Consider the following 19,652-nt stretch of genomic DNA (forward strand, 5'->3'; position numbering starts at 1 on the left):
ATTCACATATGTATAAAATAAGAATTAGCATGATCTTTCTATGGCTGCCATGTTGTCCTTGAGATAGAACAGATCTTTAGTTTTCTTGCTTCCCCAACCCTGAACAGGCACACTTTGCTACCTCTGAACTATTACAGTAGTCTACTAATTGAATTTTGATCTCCAATCCATAGTCTCATCAGATAATTTTAACATTGCAGACAGATTTGTTTCTATAAAGCATTGCTTTTTTAATCCCTTCACTCCCTGGCTCAAAAATCATTCAGCTTATCAAAAACAACAACAACACAATGATTTGGCCCTATGGCAAAGCCTTGGGGATATGGCAGAATATTGTAATAGTTTTATAGGTTCTGAAGAATGTAAACTCTTTCCTGAGAAAACAGTGGCTTTTATTGAATACCATGCTCTCTTTAGATATTCTGCCTCGTCCTGACATTCTGACATCCACCCAGGCTCCCAGAGCCCTCTCCCAGTGAATCTGCCCACAAGCTCTTTGCTCAAGCCATAATGGCCTCTCTCTTGCAAATATTCATTGTGAACATTGTAGAACCTCTGCTCACAACTGTTCTTGATTGGGTCTTTTCCCTCTGCAGAGAATACACACTTTCTTTCTTTCTGGATTCTACCTGTTTTTTAAGGTTCAAGATTTTTCCTTCCTCACACAAGACTGCTTCAGCCTAGGGTAATCTGTTCCTTCCCTGACATTCTATAGCACTCTTTATATGCTGACTTCGCCTTTGAAATTTGGCTATCAAAGATTGAGCTGAAGCTTTCATTTACAGAATGAATAGCTCCTGAATCTCTTTCCCTGGACACTTACTATTGAGTGGGGGCTTCAGCAATACATAGATTTAAATTGGAATTAAGATTTCACTACATATTTATTATGTACTTTGAATAAGTTATTAAACTTCTGTGAGCTTCATATTCTCTTCTGTAAAATCAGAATGATGAGAACATTTACCTTTTCAACTTATTGTGTGGAATAATGAGATAGCACATCTACAGACCATGCCATTTGTTATGCATTCAATAAATGTAAGCAATTGTTATTGTCAGTTTCAGTTTCTACCACCTTTGATTAGTTTACAAGAGCTACTAGAACATAAAGGGCTACTTAATTGTTGTTCCTCCATTTTCTGGTACCATATCTCTTAGAGCTTACCCTTTGACTTTTCCCTAATAAATTAGCAAGTGGACATAACTTTATACCATAGGTTATTCCAATAAAAACTGAGATTCTTTATTCCTATGCAAAAACAAAAACCAAAACAAAAAACAAAACCCACAACATTTTGCTTGAAAGATTGCAAAAGGGCTGAATTCTCAAATAAATTATTTTGCATTCCTCAGGGGATAGTCCTTATTTTGGCCGTTTTATTCACCCATACCTGGGTTAGTGCCTATGTGCTTTTATGCTGAGGTTAAATGACATGGTTGCTGAAACTTCAACCTACGGTGTTCATTCACATGGGTCAATTTATATTATCCTTATGTACTTTATCCATTATAACTTAAATCTTTACTTCTTCTTAAAAAGTCATTATTGGCATAAGATTTGTGTATTTACGCACTCATATTGACTTGAATTTTATGTGCACAAGGGAAGAAATAGAACAGATTATGCCCATATCCTTAACAACATTTTTTTCTCCCATCTGATTTATATGTTTTACCAGGGTTCTTTCCAAATGGGAAAATGTTGTTGCTCCCTCCTATTGATTCTAATCACTTTGATATATTATTTTAAGTCAACTAAACTTTTGAAGTTTGCCATTTATAGTAATATGAATATGAACTAAACTTCTATTTCTAGTACCTAAAAACCCTGGAGAACCAGAGCATAGTTATAATACTTTTGTTGAAATACTGAGAGACTCTGTCTGGCTTTAAAGTTATTTTTTTAAGATTTTATTTATTTATTTTAGAGAGAGAGAGCACAAAGTGGGGAGAGGAGCAGAGAGGGTGGGAGAGGAAGAGGGAGAGAATCTCATGCGGACTCCACATTGAACTCGGAGCCCAACACTGGCTCAATCTCACGACCCTGAGATCATGACCTGAGCTAAAACCAAGAGTCAGACGCTTAACCGACTGAGCCACCCAGGCGCCCCTGGCTTTAAAGTTATTAAAGACTTTTTATGTTCAGTATTGTTTCAGAGCTAAGTACATTTTATGGTGTTCTAATACTTACAAAAAGAAAATCAGTTGGTAATAAATCTTATTGCTTGGACCCTGCAGTGCAGCATGGATTTTCTATGGGTAAGGACAAAACCAAATGAAGTTAATTCAGGAAGGTGAGTTTTATATATGTAATTCAAACACAATATGTATCCAAATTTTAATAACTGAAAACAGGAAATCCCTGAAAAAGGCATAAAAAGTAACAGAATGCAGTATCCCCGATTATATTTCAGGATGCCAAGTAAGCAAATGCCCAACCTTTCTTTTATTTAATATGCTTATTTCTAAAATTTATACTTAGCAGCATTATATATTGTTTCTCACACCTAGAATTAATCAAAATCTGAAACTAAGCTAAATCATTTTTTTGTCTTCAGAAAATCAGATCTGCTTTAGAAACTTCATGTTTGCGAGGCTCAGAGTAACACCTCTTGATAAAGAGATGCTGCGTTATCAAAGACTAAATGTACCAGGACTAGGAAAAATTAAAACGAGCAATCTAGTGTTATTCTAGGACAACATAAGAAAAGTAGTGACCCATGAAAAGAGAATCATAGAATGTTAATGCTGCAAGAGACCTTGAATATTTCTATTCTTTTTAATATCGTCAATTTCATGAAATTAAAGATAAACACTTGCTTCAGAATACACACTTGCAAACTAAGACAGTGAAGGATCAGATAGAGATGGAATTTGGAATTCAAACAGAAACAGAGGAGGTTGGAGGTAGGAAATATAGAAGAGAAGCCACAAAATTCTGTGCTAGGATACGTCGGCTGAAGGTCTAAAAGAAGTCGCCAATAATACTATCTATGCGATTCTTTCTCTCCAGAAAATAAGAAAAGTGCTAGCTTGCTTCCCCGTGGGATATGACCCCTGTACCAGGAAAGGATCCTGAAGCTGTCCCTAATGTACCTTAGTGCCTTTATTATCCAAAGATCAACAAATGTACCCTATGTTTGGCTGAATAAATGTAATATTACTTTTTGGAGAAGTGAAAAAAAAAAAAAACCTCTCCTCTTACTGATGCCTTAATTCAGAATAATTTCATTGCACAATTGGAAATCACATCTAAACAGAATCAGCCTGTCACTAAATGCATGGCTGAGAACAGATCCTTTCCTCTTTACAGAAAGCAGAAGTGCCTGGAATTGGAAAGGTAGTAGAGAAGGAAGTGAACTGGGTGAGAGAAACAAGGTACAGAAAAATAGTCCAGAATCCGTGAAATAAAGTATTCTTTTGCATGGTTTTGACACTGTTTATCTTGAACCATATACAGACAAATGGAGGTTTGTGCAGTGAGATCTTCTCATGAGCGGTCAAAGTGGGCACAACACTTTCCTTAAACATTCCTTTCAATATAACGAAATCCACCAGTTGATGAAAAAATTATTCATTTTGATTGCCCTTTCATAGAAGTCACTTTTTCACACAATACCTATGTTTTCAGAAGATCGATGTCCTGAGACAGGATGGCATTCAGAAAACTTTTAAGGAAAACTTTTGTCCTATGAGAACCAAATATTCTTAATGCTTTGGCACCAGGAAGGACTTAGATTTCTGTTAAGAATCAGAAGAAGCATGTAACCACGAGCAACGTTGAAGAGGGGTGAAATTACCAAAGTGTCCAGCAGTGTCTCAACTTCTGGTGGTATAGGGAAAGTAATCTGGTTTTCAGTCCCGTTAGAACAAGATTTGCTTGAGTGCTTTCTAGCATGCTAGGGCTTCCCCTTTGTGTATAGTATGCATGATTTAAAAGAAGCAGTGTCAGCACTGATTTATACATTGACAGCTAAGGATAATAAGATATGGGCAAACATACAGCTCACCCTTTTACAGATTAACCTGGAGACTGCATTAGGCAAATTTGATAGCATTAAAAGATTTTGCCAATTTGTCTGGAAACAATTTCTCTTTTGTAGTGTGTCAAGGGTAACACTTCATGCCATTGTACTAATTTAAATGGCTTTGATAAATTGTTCAAGGGGTTAGAGAATAGTAGTGTAGATATATATTTAGCACTTTAAAATAAAAAGGCTGTTAACTTAATTGTTAAATGAATTTCATCTGTAAAAATCAAAAGTGCTCAAGAATGTAAGTGTTTTCTTGGAACCACAGCGGCCATATTACAACATGAAGCTTTAAGAGTCTTCTTAGAAAATAAAATTATCCTTCTGCATTACTTCCTAATACGTAGAAATGCTTTAAGCTATTACAGTAGCATGGATGGCACCTATTATTTGGGGAAAGCCTTAGTCTATAAAAGCAATAAACCCATATCTTCTGCAGAGTTGGCCTTTGCATGTCCTAGATTGTACCATTTGCATGACGTCAGGGTAGTCTCTGTCCCCTAGAGACCCTCTTAAAATAAGATGTATATTTCATGAGACATTCTCCATGTACATAATTTCTAAAGTAAGGATTTGGAAGAGGGCCCTCTGAAAGTCACTGGATTAAATCGTTGCACCTTTATTCAGTAGCCTTGTGAGAGAAACCATTATTTTATGGGACTGTTGAAACAATTCTGTAAGAACACACCTCAAACGTGAATTAGCCCTTTTGGTGAATTTCGCACTTGAAACAAGGACAGGATTCATTTGTATTATGATCGTAGTATTAGCCCTGTACATCTGTATTCCCTCCCGGTGCATGGAGAACTGACAACTCACCTGACCGTTTCACCAAGCATTTTGTTTTTGTCTCAAGTGAAGCATTAAAATACTGTTCTTTACTGGAATAATAACATCATTAAGCATCAAGCTACTAGACTTAAACAACTGCTTATTTGTTAAAAAAAATAATTTAAAATAGCATAAAGATAGGACAGATAAGACTTAGTACTTAGCTGTTTATTTCAACCAAATAAATGCCTTAACATGGATAAAGGAAATTTTAATTCCAAAACAAGTGGCAGGAAAAAGCTGACTTAACCAAGTTTGGAGTAACTTTGTCTTTTCATCTTTGAATTATAACAAATGAGTGCTCAAACTACAAGAGAAGATTCAATTGTTTGCATTTTGTACTATTTAGAAGGAACTGATAAAGCTTTTAAACTCTCTACCATAGACACATGTAGTGTTTTAATGATATCGCTGCAGTATGCATTCTTTGCATTTGCAGCTAAAATTAGCATCTTCGAGAAAAGCAAAAAGATTAATTTCTCAATGCTCTATAACTTATTTTCTGGAAATTTGGGGAGTTTCTTCACTGGAAAGTATGCCTTTTTTACATTGCAAAGAATTCACATATAATGACACATGGTGCAAATCATGGAAATAGCGAAGCTTAATGAAGAACAAGGGCTCGCTTTCTAAAGTGTATTCCTGGTTGGGAATAGCAGGGAGGTACATGGGACCTCATTTTTCTCTCGCTGTTGGGAGTTCTCGAAGGAAAACTGCTTTTAAAAGAAAGAAACCTAAAAGTAGTCTTGCTCTTTTTTGCCAAGGATAGTGAAATTAACATGCAGCTGGGCTTCTCTGATAAATGGATTCTGTTAGGTCACTGAGGGGGTGCATGTGACATTAAGTGATTTACAGTCCTTTACCTTAATGAAATTGTTTCAGCAAGATGACGCTGAAAGCTCTTAATGGATAGCTTTTCTTGATGTAATGAAATTGCATTCCTATGGCATTTAATATAAGGTGCAGTTATTATTTACTGGAGCTTTCCAAGGGCTGCTATTTGCACAGACAGTTCAGAACAAAAAGAGATCTCAGTAGCGGGCACCAGCGGCACCAGCGAGGCCAGAATGGCTTGTGACATTCTTAAGCAGATGAGTGTATTTGTGAGAGCATTTCAGTTCTCGCAGCCAGGGTTTCCTAGACCCTTCAGGGAACTTCCTTTCACCCAGCCCTGCTAGTCTTCAGCCTTTTACATATATTCTTCTAATCTGTTTACAGGCAACTGGATTACAACCAGATCAGCTGTATTGAAGATGGGGCATTTAGGGCTCTGCGGGACTTGGAAGTGCTGTAAGTGTTGCTTCTTTCTCTTACTCTTTTGAAAGGGAGCTTTGTGTCTGGGGAGTGCTGATGTGGGAGCTTATCTGCTAGCTCAAAACCTTGTGTCAAAATGGTCTCATAAAGATACCTTAATAACTCCTGGGGATACATAGAAGACTTAAATATGTGTGCCCACAGCTGTGGGTATCATTTCTGTATGGTTAGGTAAAAACATCTCTTGCAGGAGGACATTCAGATGTTCACAATACTGTCCCTTACGTGTTTCTCCTTATAACAAAATATTCTCAGTCACAGGATTTGTGAGAATTCCTAAAATTGTTAAATACTAAGATAAAATCAGGTGTGTCGGGAAAATGACAACAACAAAAAATAGACCTCTTTAGTCGCTGATAAGTTGGAATAATTTGTAGTTGCCATGCAATCGAAAGATGTTTTCTCATTTTAAGATGTCATTTTTTACCGGCTAACATCATTTTTGAAAGGCGATTTTGACTGCCCACTGGGTCCATTTTAAAGTCTTCACTACTGACTTAGTAAAGCACAGCACGCAGATCTGAATTGTAATGGGCATCCTCTCTCTTTCCTTGCTGGGTAGATGTGGCTGACAAAATGGGTTAGAGACAACTGAGTAATCTCTACAGACCTTTGACTTGGTAAAATAGTTTAATGAAATTATGATGATGAAAAATGATTTTAATGTAAACTGGAGTTGCTAAAGTGTTTGAAGTCGCCTGTACATTTCTGGGATTTCATTCCAGCCAGAGATTCATTTAAAATATATTTGCAGATTTCTCCCCCAGGTAAAATATTTTTCTCTGCTACAATTCATCCCTGACTAAATTTATTCAGAATCCAAAATTGAATTAAATTTGAAGAGGTTTTGAATTTTTAGTCCACGTGGTAAAAGTTATCTAGGAATCATGAAATCCTCCTGAAAAGAAAAGATTCCAAAATTGAATTTGAGGAACAGAATGTAATTCTGAAAAAAGTTTGATGTTTCGACGAGATGGCTTATTTTAGCAATATTTTCTATATGATTTTGATTTCAATTGCAAGTAAATGCCTAGAATTTCTAGCTGCATCATGTGTAAAGTTACTGATTATTTTTAAGGAGTTAACATATAAGAATTAGTTGATTGAGATAAACTGTTTTAAGACTATATACTGTTGTCCATCCCCATGACGAGTCACCTTGATTTCTATTGAAAATAGTCTAACTTTTTCTTTAGGAAAAACATTCAGAGTGCTTATCATACACATTGTAGTTATAAGGCCACTTTCTTTGTGTGTTCCAGACCCATTAATATACAAAGCTCACTTTGCTATTTCAGAGTCAGTATAATTAAGATACAACTATGATTTCATGATAGTAGTCTGAGGTCGAAACCATAGTCAAAGTCATAAACTTGGTATATGAAGAGACTGCCGTGGGTGTTACTTAATTGAATTGAGCTGATCAAGCCAAAAATGTGTTACTAAGTCAGTGCTTCTAACTAGGAATAGGAATGACACCAAAAATTTTATGGAAAGTTTGCTGAATATTTTGGATGAACTAAAATCTGTAAGTACTTTGTTATTAATAAAAAGAGCTTAAATGCTTATTAGATATCAAATAGTTCATATACATAATATATTGAGTATATATTGAGTGTGTGTGTATATATATATATATATATATATATAGATAGATAGATAGAGAGAAAGAGAGGGAGAGAGAGAGAGAGAGAGAGAGCTATACTGTGCTGGGCCTTGAAAATTCTTTACCCACAAAACAATAACTATTCATTTGATTCATCTGCTTTTTGTTATAAACTAAGATCACTGTTTTTAGAAGAGTAAGTCCATGAAAACACAATCACCGCATACACTGTGTTTGTCATGTTAGCAAAATATCTAAAAGATGACTTGAAACTACTATCTTGAAACACACCAAAGAGTGAAAAATGTCTTATGATTCATGGAGTTAAAATCAAAATCTACAGTGTTGGGAACTCTTTTGAGGACCTTAATACATAGGTTTCAAAGAGATATATAATGGTGAGAGTTTGCTAAAAAGAAATAATTAAAATCAGTACATGATACAAGAAAATGTGAATTTCTTTTGAAATGACTTAAATATTTTCTATCAAAATTTGATAGTCAAGCAGACATTCTTTTACTGTGTGTTAATTTTTTAAATCCTCGTCGTTCATACAACCTTTAAAGAAATTAATGGATGAAAAATTTAAGGCTCACTGCATAAAGTATTCAAAAGACTAGGATTTATCAAGCCCAAATCTCTTGTCAAGTAAATCAAAATTTCTTCTATTGTAGACTTTGGTTGGGGGCTTTTTTTATAGAAGGTTCCAGAAAGAAAGTTGTCTGTTTTGCTTATTTTTACCATGTATGACTCTTTACAATATATCTTTTTTATGTGGAACTAATGAAAGATTAATTGATTTGCACATCACCTTAAATTTAGAGTTCCGATGTTTCAGGTTTTTCTTTTTTAATTTTTGGTTCCATGAGCCATTTGTGAATGTATGATTACACTGAGGCAAAACAAGAGAAAATGGAAGTAATCATCCTGGGCCACGGATGAAACTTTGTTAAATTAAGATATATATTAGGGTAGAGAGAGTGAATAAAGTTTAAGAAGGAGAAGTCCAGGTAAATGAAAGCAAGGGAAGGCAGTTTATGACTCGTATGTTCATGGAAACCTGGCAAATTGTGGAATTCTGATTGGCACGATTCAGAAGTGTTTCTTTAAAAAAAAATGTTTATCTTTTTAATATGAAGATACCATCTCAAAAATAACATTGGAAACTAAATCTAGATCAATGTTTTCTGTTTCTTTAGACAGCAGATTCAGAAATGAAATACATTCCTTAAGTTGCTAGTTTTGTGTTTTTTTCTTTTCCCATAAAATAGGCATAATTTTGTTTAATTGAGATGTAGAGATTCATATCTGAAAAATATCAGACTCTCTGCCAAATACTGTGCTGAGCACTAAGGGAATAAAAAATGAATAAATCAAGATCTAGGTCTGAGAGGACCTACATGACTACCAAGACTCATATTTTGTGTTTACACATAAAGATATCCTTCGTAGAACAATGTATTCTCATTACAAAGAGAAAATCTTGAAGTTGAACATAGAAATACACTTTCATATAGGAGAAGGTGTTCACAAATAAAGAAGTACAGTAGATAAATTTGCATTGTTTCAGGGTAGGAATTGATCAAGACTGTAACAGATACCTGACACCATACATAATTAACACATATTTATTATTACTTTTAAAATAATTTAATTTCATTGGTTCCACATACTGCTCCATTACCAGGCATCAATATCGATATTGTTTTGCCAGCATCAATACTGAATAAAAAACACTAAGATAATTTATTTCTTAAGTTGTGTTATGCAAACTAGCATTTTGAGAAAAGACTCCAAACTTCTAGACACCAGTTTCCGCATTCAATTAAAACTCTCTTTTGTGTCGAATCATAAGAAATTATAGTTCAAAATTAATGCATGTCTGCTGCATGTGAATTACTTTTGAAAAAATGTTATCCCTAAAGTCACATTTCAGTATGTTATGCACTCTAAAGATTTTAGCCATATAAAGTCAGCATAAGTTTTGAGGGTGGGAAAAGGGGTGATTTGAAAGCAAATCCCTTTGAGAAGTGAAACCTTTTAGTTCAAACATCAGGATATATTTTAATGGCGTTTGAAAAAAAATCTCATTTCACTTGAGTACAGAAAAATGCTACAGGCTTTTAGCCATGAGCCAACAAATTCAGGGCTTTTTAGGTCCTTCATAAAGTGGTTTTTTTTTTTTTTTCTTAAGCAACTTAATTCAAATCACTTGGATTCGTTCTTCTATCCTTCAATACATTGCAAAGCTGGGTAAGAAAAAAAGTCTGTGTGTTCTAGATCTGTAGCCACCGTGTGCTACTTCGCTGAGAAGTTTAAGTGCCCCCCAGCACCCCGAATCACACCAGTAACAACTGCAGCTTCCAGCTGGCCAAAAGTGGCCTGGCAAACCTATCTCGCTCAGTCCAAACAGACTCAGTCTGCAGATTCTTTGAAATATCTGAATTAGTTGCCAGTATTTAAAAATTGGGAGGATAGAGGTGAAATTTTCCATTTCTGGCTTCTCCAGGGAAAATCTGATTGTTTGGCAGCCTCCCGTTACAGCAGAGCGGCTGCCCATCAGAGCTGAGTAGTAGCTGGTACAGCACAGAGTATCATCGCCAGCTCACCAAGCTCTTCCTCGTCCCCAGCTCTCGGCCTGCTCCTCTCTATTTCTCTTCCCCATTCTGTGTTCTGTTTCTGTACATACAACCTGTTTCTCTACTTTTATGTTCCCTGCCCGGCTTCCACTGGCAAGAGAATTTGCAAAGTCTACTGCATACCTTTCTCCATTATCGAATGGCATCCACCGGCCATGGATCCTGGCGTCTTGCCTCCTTCAGCGACTTGCATGCTTCCCTCACCCCGCCATGCTGTCTTCTCTCTACTAGAATCATTTTGCTTCTTTGCCCCTGCACAATCACAGCCCTGGGGTAGCTGTCTTCTCCCTTTCTTGTCACAGCCTGACTTCCCCGAAGGGAGGGAAACAAAAAAAAGAAAGAAAAAAACCTCTTCTTAATCTCATTAACTCTAAGTTTTTATAATTTGTGTACTTCATCTCCCTAGTTGGGCTATATGCTACTTTAAGACAGGTACTATGCCTGATTTATTTTTATACCATTCCTGTTGCCCTAAAATTAAGAGCCATTTAGGAAATACTAGATGAATGAATGGGTAGTAGATATAGTAGAAATAGCCAAAAGAATACAACAAACAATGCCTGTGTTAGGGGAAAAGTAGGAACAATTTGAACCAAGTGAGAATGATGCTTATTTTCACCATCTCTGCCTTGACCACCCATCTTCTTGACTCCAGCATCAAGATACCGGGATCACTACCACACCACAGTAAGCAAAGGACAAGATATGTGCCTGGGATGTAAAACTGTTAGAATGTATTAAGCTTTTAATAAACTGCTACAGCCTGACACTTTATCCTTATGAAATGCAAATACCAGATACAGATATCGTTCTTGCTACTCAAATTACAGCAGCCGCGCGGCCAATGTCCACAGTATAGAATACTTAGCAGGACTCTTTGGGAGATTTTTGAATATCTTCATTTACTCATGACTCTAATTACACACAGTGCCCCTCTAAGGAAATGCAACTGTCTGATTTTACTGACTGTTGACTGTCTCGTGTTAACTCCTTAAGCAGTGTCATAAGTACACACGCATTCATGCACATGATGCATAAAGTAACATGTGAATAGTCAAAGATATTATGGCTAAAGACATAAATCTGCCATAAATATTTGATAGAGCTGAATGCATAGCAATGTGTTAAAGTATAACATTTATCATCTTCCTTATATTATAGGGCATTCTTTATGCCGTCTCTACCACATAGTTGCCCTGCATAACCATAATCGCAAAGGGTTTTCTCTATATTATTAGATAGAATGATCAATGAACTTTCATTATCTAAAATGTCTAACTTTTTTTTTATTCTACAGCACTCTCAACAATAACAACATTACTAGACTTTCTGTGGCAAGTTTCAACCATATGCCTAAACTTAGGACTTTGTAAGTAGCCACAATATATATATATAAAGGTCAATTTAAACAATTAAGGGTTTGTCTAAAGTACTATTTTTTGTAAACGAAGAACAGGATTCATGAGTTCATAATGGGATAGAGAAGGAAAACACCACTTTTTAAAAAAGTGCTAGATATGATATTTGAATAAATGAACGATCATTCTGAAAACATGAAAGCTTTCTTTTAAATGATATGCATTATGGGAAGTTGGGGGGGAACGTTTACTTTGAGCTATTGTGGAGGTCACATTTCATTAAGAAATGTAAGACTCCTTGATTGACTGTCAGAAATGATAAATGGTAAATCTTTATGATTTTATTACTGTACAGCAAGCAGACCTAATAAAGCTAAACTGAATCTCCTACATTCTTTGTAATGTAAAATTACAGCATAACCCTCCAGTCCATCTATAACGAAGGTTGTGGCAGCATTTATATTTAAAAATATCTTTTCAGGAGATGAACATTAAAATATTTTAGGTGGATAAAAACTTGTTCTCTAATAAAGCATTTGCTACGGCTATTTTTTTTCTCTTGGAGGAAAATTAACTTTAAAGCCCAGGGTGGGGTATAGTTAGTTAAAGCATTTTCAGAGATAAATCTCATTTGAACTGGGTTTAAGAATCACCCTGGCCTCAAAAATATGTTATATACAACACGTGGGAAATGGTGGGAAACATAAGCAAAGCATTGAGCTTCTTGAAAAAAATATGTGCTGATTGGGTTTCAAAATAATTTTCAGTTTACTGTAGTTTATAACGAAACATATTACATTTATTTTTTCTCATTAATGAAAAAACATTTAATTGCCAGCTTTTTAATGGGTAATGCCAATCTAAATGTCCTCTTTTTTTGTCACTAAAATGTGATGTTCTATGTATGATACTACACATCATTATCATTTCCTTGGAATAAGATTTAACAAAATAAAGGAATTCTGAAAGTATGCAGGTATAACATAAATTCCATTTTTTTGGTGTGCCTAATCTGACCAAATGAATAGACCAGTTCACTCAGACTATATTTGGTGAAATTTGTTTCTTAATCATTGACTTTAAGCTATTTTTTTTAAATGCACAGTGAACAACCTCTTTAGTGTCAAAAGTGAGGCCACTAAGAATGTGAAAGTGTCTATCATCTGCATTTCTGATAATGTGCCTATTTTCCTATAGAAATCCATCACGGTTTGTCTTGCTAATCAGGTTTTATGTTCTTTTCTCACTTCAAATTTGCGCACACCGAATTGAATCATTGTAACATGCTTGGTTCAGATGAAAATATTTCTAGAACAATGAGGTAGCGTGTGCTATGTGGTTTCCAAAGGATGCCACTCTGACTTCCAAGCAAACTGAGCTGGAGGTCACCCAACTTTCACAAAATGTAGCTTTTTGTTCTGTGGCACGTCGTCTAAGTTTTGATGCAAGACAGTCTGTTCCATATCTTACAGGCTCAAGGAGAATGTAAAACAGTCATCTTACTTGAAATTCCCTTGCTTTGGTTGTTTCATTATTCTATATTATCAATGCTACTTAAAAATTCCATTTTTATGGTCCAATTATCTTTCTGGACTGAGTTCCATGTTTTAATATCCATTACTGTTATTGGGTTAGAATTGAGCACATCAGCTAAAAAGGACTAAAATGGTATTACTGTGTCATAGATGATTCTGGAAATGATGCTTTGATTTATAGCTTTGGATGCCCTTTTACTTTAGTTTGAGAAAACATAAAAGCCAATTTGAAGTCATTTACCTAATTTAGTGGATACATTTGTCTGATATTTTATTAATGGAAAAGTGCTATTTGCCACTTGGAATGGATCCATGCTCTGGTGTGGATCCCTGCCAACACAGAGAGGGGGGCTCACTTAATTCCTTCACTCCCAGCCATTTATGTCTTTTCATTTCAGTTCCTGCTCTTTGAGGATAGGGTCCCAAGAGCCAAAAGCAGCTAATCCCTTTTTTCTGCTATTAAACAAAAAGAAGGAAATCAGAATAGGGACATGAAAGAAGTGTTTTATATTGAATTATTATTCTATCTTGTTCCGCAAAAAACGAAAGTGACCCTCTAAAAAGATTTTGCAAGCAGTTCCTCCAGAAACTAACAACAGCAGGACTAACTGATAATTCATATTGGGAGCCACAACTTTTATTAACATGCCTCCACCCCTGCCCCACCTATTACCTCTCCTTTCCCCTGCCACCCCAACTGGCTCTCAGTATATTGGGACTGCAGAGCAATTTGCCTTGGACATCTTGTTTCTTCTTACCCTTTTGAGTGAACATAGAGAAACCATTCTTATGGTCATGTCCAAGCTCCTGGATGTTGGCTTAGCTCAGAGGTAAATGAAGAGAAACTCGATTCTGTGGTTGTACACCAGTTTAATTTTTAGAAAACTGATTAGGTTGGGATTTCCTACGCTTTGTCTACTGACATGTTAAGAAATAAAGCTATAGATTATTATTAAGACTTTTTTTTTTCAATTTTTGGAGTAACCGTTTTCTGTTTTCTTGCTTTAAACTTGTCTTTTTCTTCTCTAGTCGACTGCACTCGAACAATCTGTATTGCGACTGCCACCTGGCCTGGCTTTCTGACTGGCTGCGCCAGAGGCCCCGGGTTGGTCTCTACACTCAGTGTATGGGCCCGTCCCACCTGCGGGGCCATAACGTAGCTGAGGTGCAAAAACGCGAATTTGTCTGCAGTGGTAAGGGAGAATGAACCTTTACGTTGTCATCTTATTTTACGGAGAACTGTGGAGAATGCATGCTCTCAGAGTTTCCGTGTTGCTCACTAATGTGTGCAATTGTGCACTAATCACTCCATGGGAGTCCTCGGTTTTAGTGACGTTGAGAATAGGTTCTAAGATGTGTGTGCGTGATTGGCAAGGACAGGGTCCTCTGAAGTGAGGATGAAAGATTTCTAAATTTTTACTCCTGGGGAAATCAAGGAAATTCCTAGACTTTAATTCTGTTTGCTGCTTATTTTCCCATTAAGTAATAATGTCCATCTGCTTTTCTGTTAACACTTGGAAATATGGTTAATCCTGGATCCCTGCTGGGAAATTTTAAAAAAGTATCTCAACTGTAGTTGCAGAGTGGCAAAGTACTTTTCGTGAATACTAGTGGTTCACGTCAACTTCTAAGAGATAAATGACTAGCTTTAGTGATAAAAATCTGGTAATAAAAATAAGGCACATCCTATGTAAAATATCAGGAAGTCACATTCACTTAGTTCTTTCTATTTAGGTATTTCACATATATGTACCCATTTCACCTCCCTCATCACAACTGTAGTGAAATGTAATATTATCTTTATACTAGAGATGAAAACGCTGAGAAAAAGATGCTAAGTAGCCTTGTCCAGGATCACATAGCTGAGTCCAAGGATCTCAACCTAGGCAGTCTGGTTACCAATGCATATATATTGATAGTTATGTTTATATTTATATTTATTTATAAAATAATATGTTAATAGTATCTGATACATATTAACATATATCTTATTTTATAAATACAGGACTGGCTCTGCTTCAGAAGTGTCTGTTCAAAATACAATAACACAAAATTTTTAAATATACGTAATGCATCACAAATAATTCCTTAAAGGAGGTGCAAGAAGAAGTACTTGCAGAGGATTCTGATTTATTGTTGTCTTTTAGAACTTTTAATATATTTTTCCACACTTTTTATAACCCAGACAAAATTTTCCTATAATGTCATGGAATGGGAATGTTCTCTTCAGGTCTGATTGCTTTTTAAAAAAATTAAATAATGAAATGACTAACAGTTCGTTACTAACCACTTTTTTCTCTCTTCACTTTTCCCTTCCTGTTTTCTAGATGAGGAAGAAGGCAAGTTCACCTTTCTCTTTTAGACTGAGACTATTTTTTGTAAAGTTTGAGAGCTTGTTCAGAGGGCTTGGGTTAGTAAGGAGCCTGCAGTGTCTTCCTGGCCTACGTGACCGCTCAGGTCCTCTTGCTGCAGATCAGAGAGGGCTGTCCCCTTGCTCCGGTAGCCAAGTGTGTGCAGATGCCCATTCCTACAACACGGCCGACATTCTGTTGTTCGTCATCCCAACAGTGAAATCTCATTTCAAAACAGTTTTGTTTCCAAATACTGAGTAGTAAAAATATATACCTGCAGGTAACTACTTAACGCTAATGTTGTAGGCCATGTGAAGCCGAATAAGAGAACTATCTAGATTAACAATTACGGAATGGCATGTTACAAATTATTATAATAACTTCAAAGAAAGCACAAATGTTGAACCTATCAAGACATCCAACTTAGCAAGATCTAATTTTCCCCTCATTTATTAGTGCATGATTACTTATTTGGAATCAACAGTTATACCTTCCAAGAGGAAAATGTTACCGTTTTCCTCTCTTTTTTGAGGGTAGAGTAAGTTATGCTACTTAAGTTTAATAAAAACCAAACTCTATTTAAGCATATCGGAAGTGAAATCTAGGTTAGTCTGAAACTGCTGCTTTTTTTGGAACTCAGAATAGTTTTGAATCAAATTCCAGTTTCAGGTCTGAGGTTAGCCTTTCTTAACAATTATTTCAACTCAGAAAAATGATCATTTTCATAATTAGTTTTAAGAATCTCATTTGCTTCATCTGAGTGTTGGCCCAGAACTATAAATGCATGCTGCCTAAAATATATCCTAGAACTACAGGACCAATTTTATGCTCAGATATTTAGAGAAATATATTTGTGTTAAATAACATGCTTTGTTGTTTGAGATAAGCTCATGTGTTTCACGATCCGTGGTTTCGGGAGGGAAAGTATCATTGCCGTCTCTTTCTCTTGCAGGTCACCAGTCCTTTATGGCTCCTTCTTGCAGTGTTCTGCACTGTCCAGCTCCTTGTACGTGTAGCAACAATATCGTAGACTGTCGTGGGAAAGCTCTCACTGAGATCCCCACGAATCTGCCAGAGACCATCACAGAAATGTATGTGCCCTGAAATTTCCTCTCATCTCTCCACCTCCACAGTGACCCAAACCCTGACTTTCTTTAGAGCTTCTAGGTTTCTCGAAGGCCAATGGGATCAATCAGTTTAGACAGATATTCCTCTCAGAATTACATTGAGCCTGACTCTGCTTAATGAAATATCATGTTGAAGGGGCTAGGGTTTTTCTTTCTTTTAACATAGGTAGAATGAAAAGGAATGCATTTGAAGGATAAATACTAGCCCTTTTCTTGGGAAGGTGTTACCAGGTTATTTAGGAAAAATAAGTGTAGATGTATGTAGTCTGACCATTTGGGCCTGTAGATCTGCTCCTCCTGTCCAGGTTTAGCTTCTAGTGAGGAGATAATAGAAGGACCGAACTGAGGAAATAAATCATAGAAACAAGATAACTGGATGATGTTCTGCCTCCTCAGGAGCTCGCGTTTTAAAATGCAGTTTCACTATTTTGTTGGAACTATTGTATAGTCTACCACAAAGTGTAAAAAGGATAAAATTATAAAGTCAGAATATATAAGATTATTAAATTAGTGAGCATGTTAACCTATGTGACCCAATGCTATCTCTATCAAAAGTTAAATTGTCTTGACAAAGTATTTCTATTTTGCATGCAGCTGCTGTGTGCATTTGTTCTTGCCAAATATAAGTCATGTGGGTAAAACAAGGTCATGTAAGATGTAAAATGAACTGCTCTTTCCACCTTGAGAAGTAAGCATTAGGGAAAATCTTTACTTCAATATATATTAACTAAGACAGCACCTCTTAACTCTCAGCCTATCATGTTATTGTTTCAGAGGCCTTTTAGTTTGAAATGATAAAATAAGCATAACTTCATATAAGTCTACATAGTAGGCACAAAAATTAAGTTATTTTCAAAAACTATTAGTTTTTTGCCAGTACGCTGCTTTAATTTGCTTTATATGAGACTAACTTTAATTCACAAGACCCATTAACATTATTTAAAGTATCTAATAGGTGTTTTAAAGTATGCTTAGAGCTTTGCAGTGTAAGAGCTTTTGCAGTGTAATCTGTAAAGATTCTAGAACCTGTGGAGGTTTGACACAGACATGAAATAACGTGTGCACATAATCTTATTATCATCAAAATTTTAGTTTTGCTCATCGAAGGCATTTGTAAGTATTTTTAGCTGATCTTTGGAAAAAGAATAATATATGGTTTTGGAAGAGGCAGGTGACATTCCACAAAAGAGAAACATCAGGAATGAAAGACAGAGGTGGTGGGGAGCATTATGTTTTAGAGATTGCACAGTCAAGCCTAATTAGAGTAACAGGTGCATGTTGGGGCATCATGGAAAATAATACCTCAGAAAAGACATAGCCATATAATTTTAAAGCCGCAGATTATTGAAGGACTTTTGTCTTAGTCAGAAGATGTAATATATGTAATATATGATAAGCTAGATAGCAGAAAGACAATAGTAAGTTTTCAAATAGGGGAATAGTATATTCATCTGTTCAGGCAAGAGCATTTATTAAGTAAACACTTACTATAGAAAAGGCAGCATGAATTTTCCAGAGATTTTCCAAGTGACCAGCAAATTTGATGTGCAAATTAAAAGCTATGAAATGAGCTACAAATTAATACATGTTTGTAAGAGAGGAACAAATGAGGTTCAAGGTAGCTAAACAGAGGCGTAAAGTGGAGGTCAAGTTACAGTGGTTAATCAAAGGCAGCAAGCTTTAGTCAGACCCACAGGTCCACCTACCATTCACTGTGAGACTGTAGGCAAGTTATCCTCTGTGAGACTGTCTCCTCCTCTGATACTAAGGGTTGTTGTTAATTTGAAATGAAAGAACACACGTAGCGCTTTATGTGCTTAGTAAATAGTAGTAATTCAGTAAGTGATACGTTCATTGTTCATCGTCAAAACCCTCATATAAAAAGTAACATCTGAGGTAGGCCTTAAAGGATACAGGGAATGGAAATGCAGAAATGAGGAAAGGGCTTTCAAAATGAATAGAATATCAGAAGCATTGGCAATAAGAATGGAAATGCAAGACACAACCAAACAGGAGCTCAGTATGGCTTTTGGAACCCAAGTGAGTGCAGGAAGATAAAACTGGAAGGGTAGGTTGGAGCCAATTCATGGAGGGCCTTGTATAGTATAAGGCCCTAAGTCTTTATTTGGAATGCATTCGACTCCAAGAGTTTTCATCTGAATCTTCAAGGATTAATCTGACCGCTGTGTGACAGTGGTTGGCAAAAGGACAGACTGCCAGGCCTGAGGCCTCTTTAGGTGGCTATCATGTTGATGGAGGGGAGATGTCCTAAGTGCAGGAGCTAAGTAGCAGTGGGAATGATGCTGCAGAAGTGGATATGGTAGTTAATACAGGAACAGAATACATGGGATTTGGCATTTGGTGAGATGAGGGACTAATGGAGAAAAATGAACCAAAGATGATGCCAGAATTTCAAGTATTCGGGATGGGGAACTGGTGGTTTTATCATTGGATAGGATAGAAGAGGCTGAAGGACAGGACAAAAATTGGGAAAGAAGATGGTGGTGAACAAAATGTGTGAAATCCTGAGGTCCCAATGGGATTTTTAGGGGTGGTAAAATAATACAGACAATAGTAACCTGGAGCAAGACAAGAACTTGAGGCAAAGATTTTGGAGTAATTAATAGTATGAAATAAAAGTTGGTGGTTAAATCCATGAAATGGTGAATAGAAAGGAGTGTGATAGAAGAGAAACCCAACAGAAGTAAGAGCAACAGAGGGCCAGAGTGAGCAAGGAAGGGGCCAAGTTTGGCTGAGAAAGGGTGTTTTGAAAAAAGACAGTTGTCACTGTAAAGGACAGACTTGGATTGATTTGAAGATGCAGAAAGCTGCAATCATTAGGTAGTCAGAGACACGG

General features: G+C 36.2%; 1 protein-coding gene across 4 annotated transcripts in view; it reads left to right on the forward strand.

The window, feature by feature from the left end:
• The window catches only part of SLIT2 (slit guidance ligand 2), a 360,826-nt gene that overhangs the window by 217,147 nt on the left and 124,027 nt on the right, over positions 1-19,652 (forward strand). For 2 of the 4 annotated variants that reach the window (XM_027599650.2, XM_027599652.2), the window contains exons 6-10: positions 6,084-6,155; positions 11,722-11,793; positions 14,347-14,510; positions 15,645-15,656; positions 16,621-16,759. In XM_027599650.2, the coding sequence (XP_027455451.1) occupies positions 6,084-6,155; positions 11,722-11,793; positions 14,347-14,510; positions 15,645-15,656; positions 16,621-16,759 (459 nt within the window). The remainder of the gene's footprint in view (positions 1-6,083; positions 6,156-11,721; positions 11,794-14,346; positions 14,511-15,644; positions 15,657-16,620; positions 16,760-19,652) is intronic. The other 2 variants (XM_027599651.2, XM_027599653.2) reach the window with 1 other exon arrangement.

The sequence above is a fragment of the Zalophus californianus genome, chromosome 2 (assembly GCF_009762305.2).
Source record: "Zalophus californianus isolate mZalCal1 chromosome 2, mZalCal1.pri.v2, whole genome shotgun sequence".
NCBI classification, from domain to species: Eukaryota; Metazoa; Chordata; class Mammalia; order Carnivora; family Otariidae; genus Zalophus; species Zalophus californianus.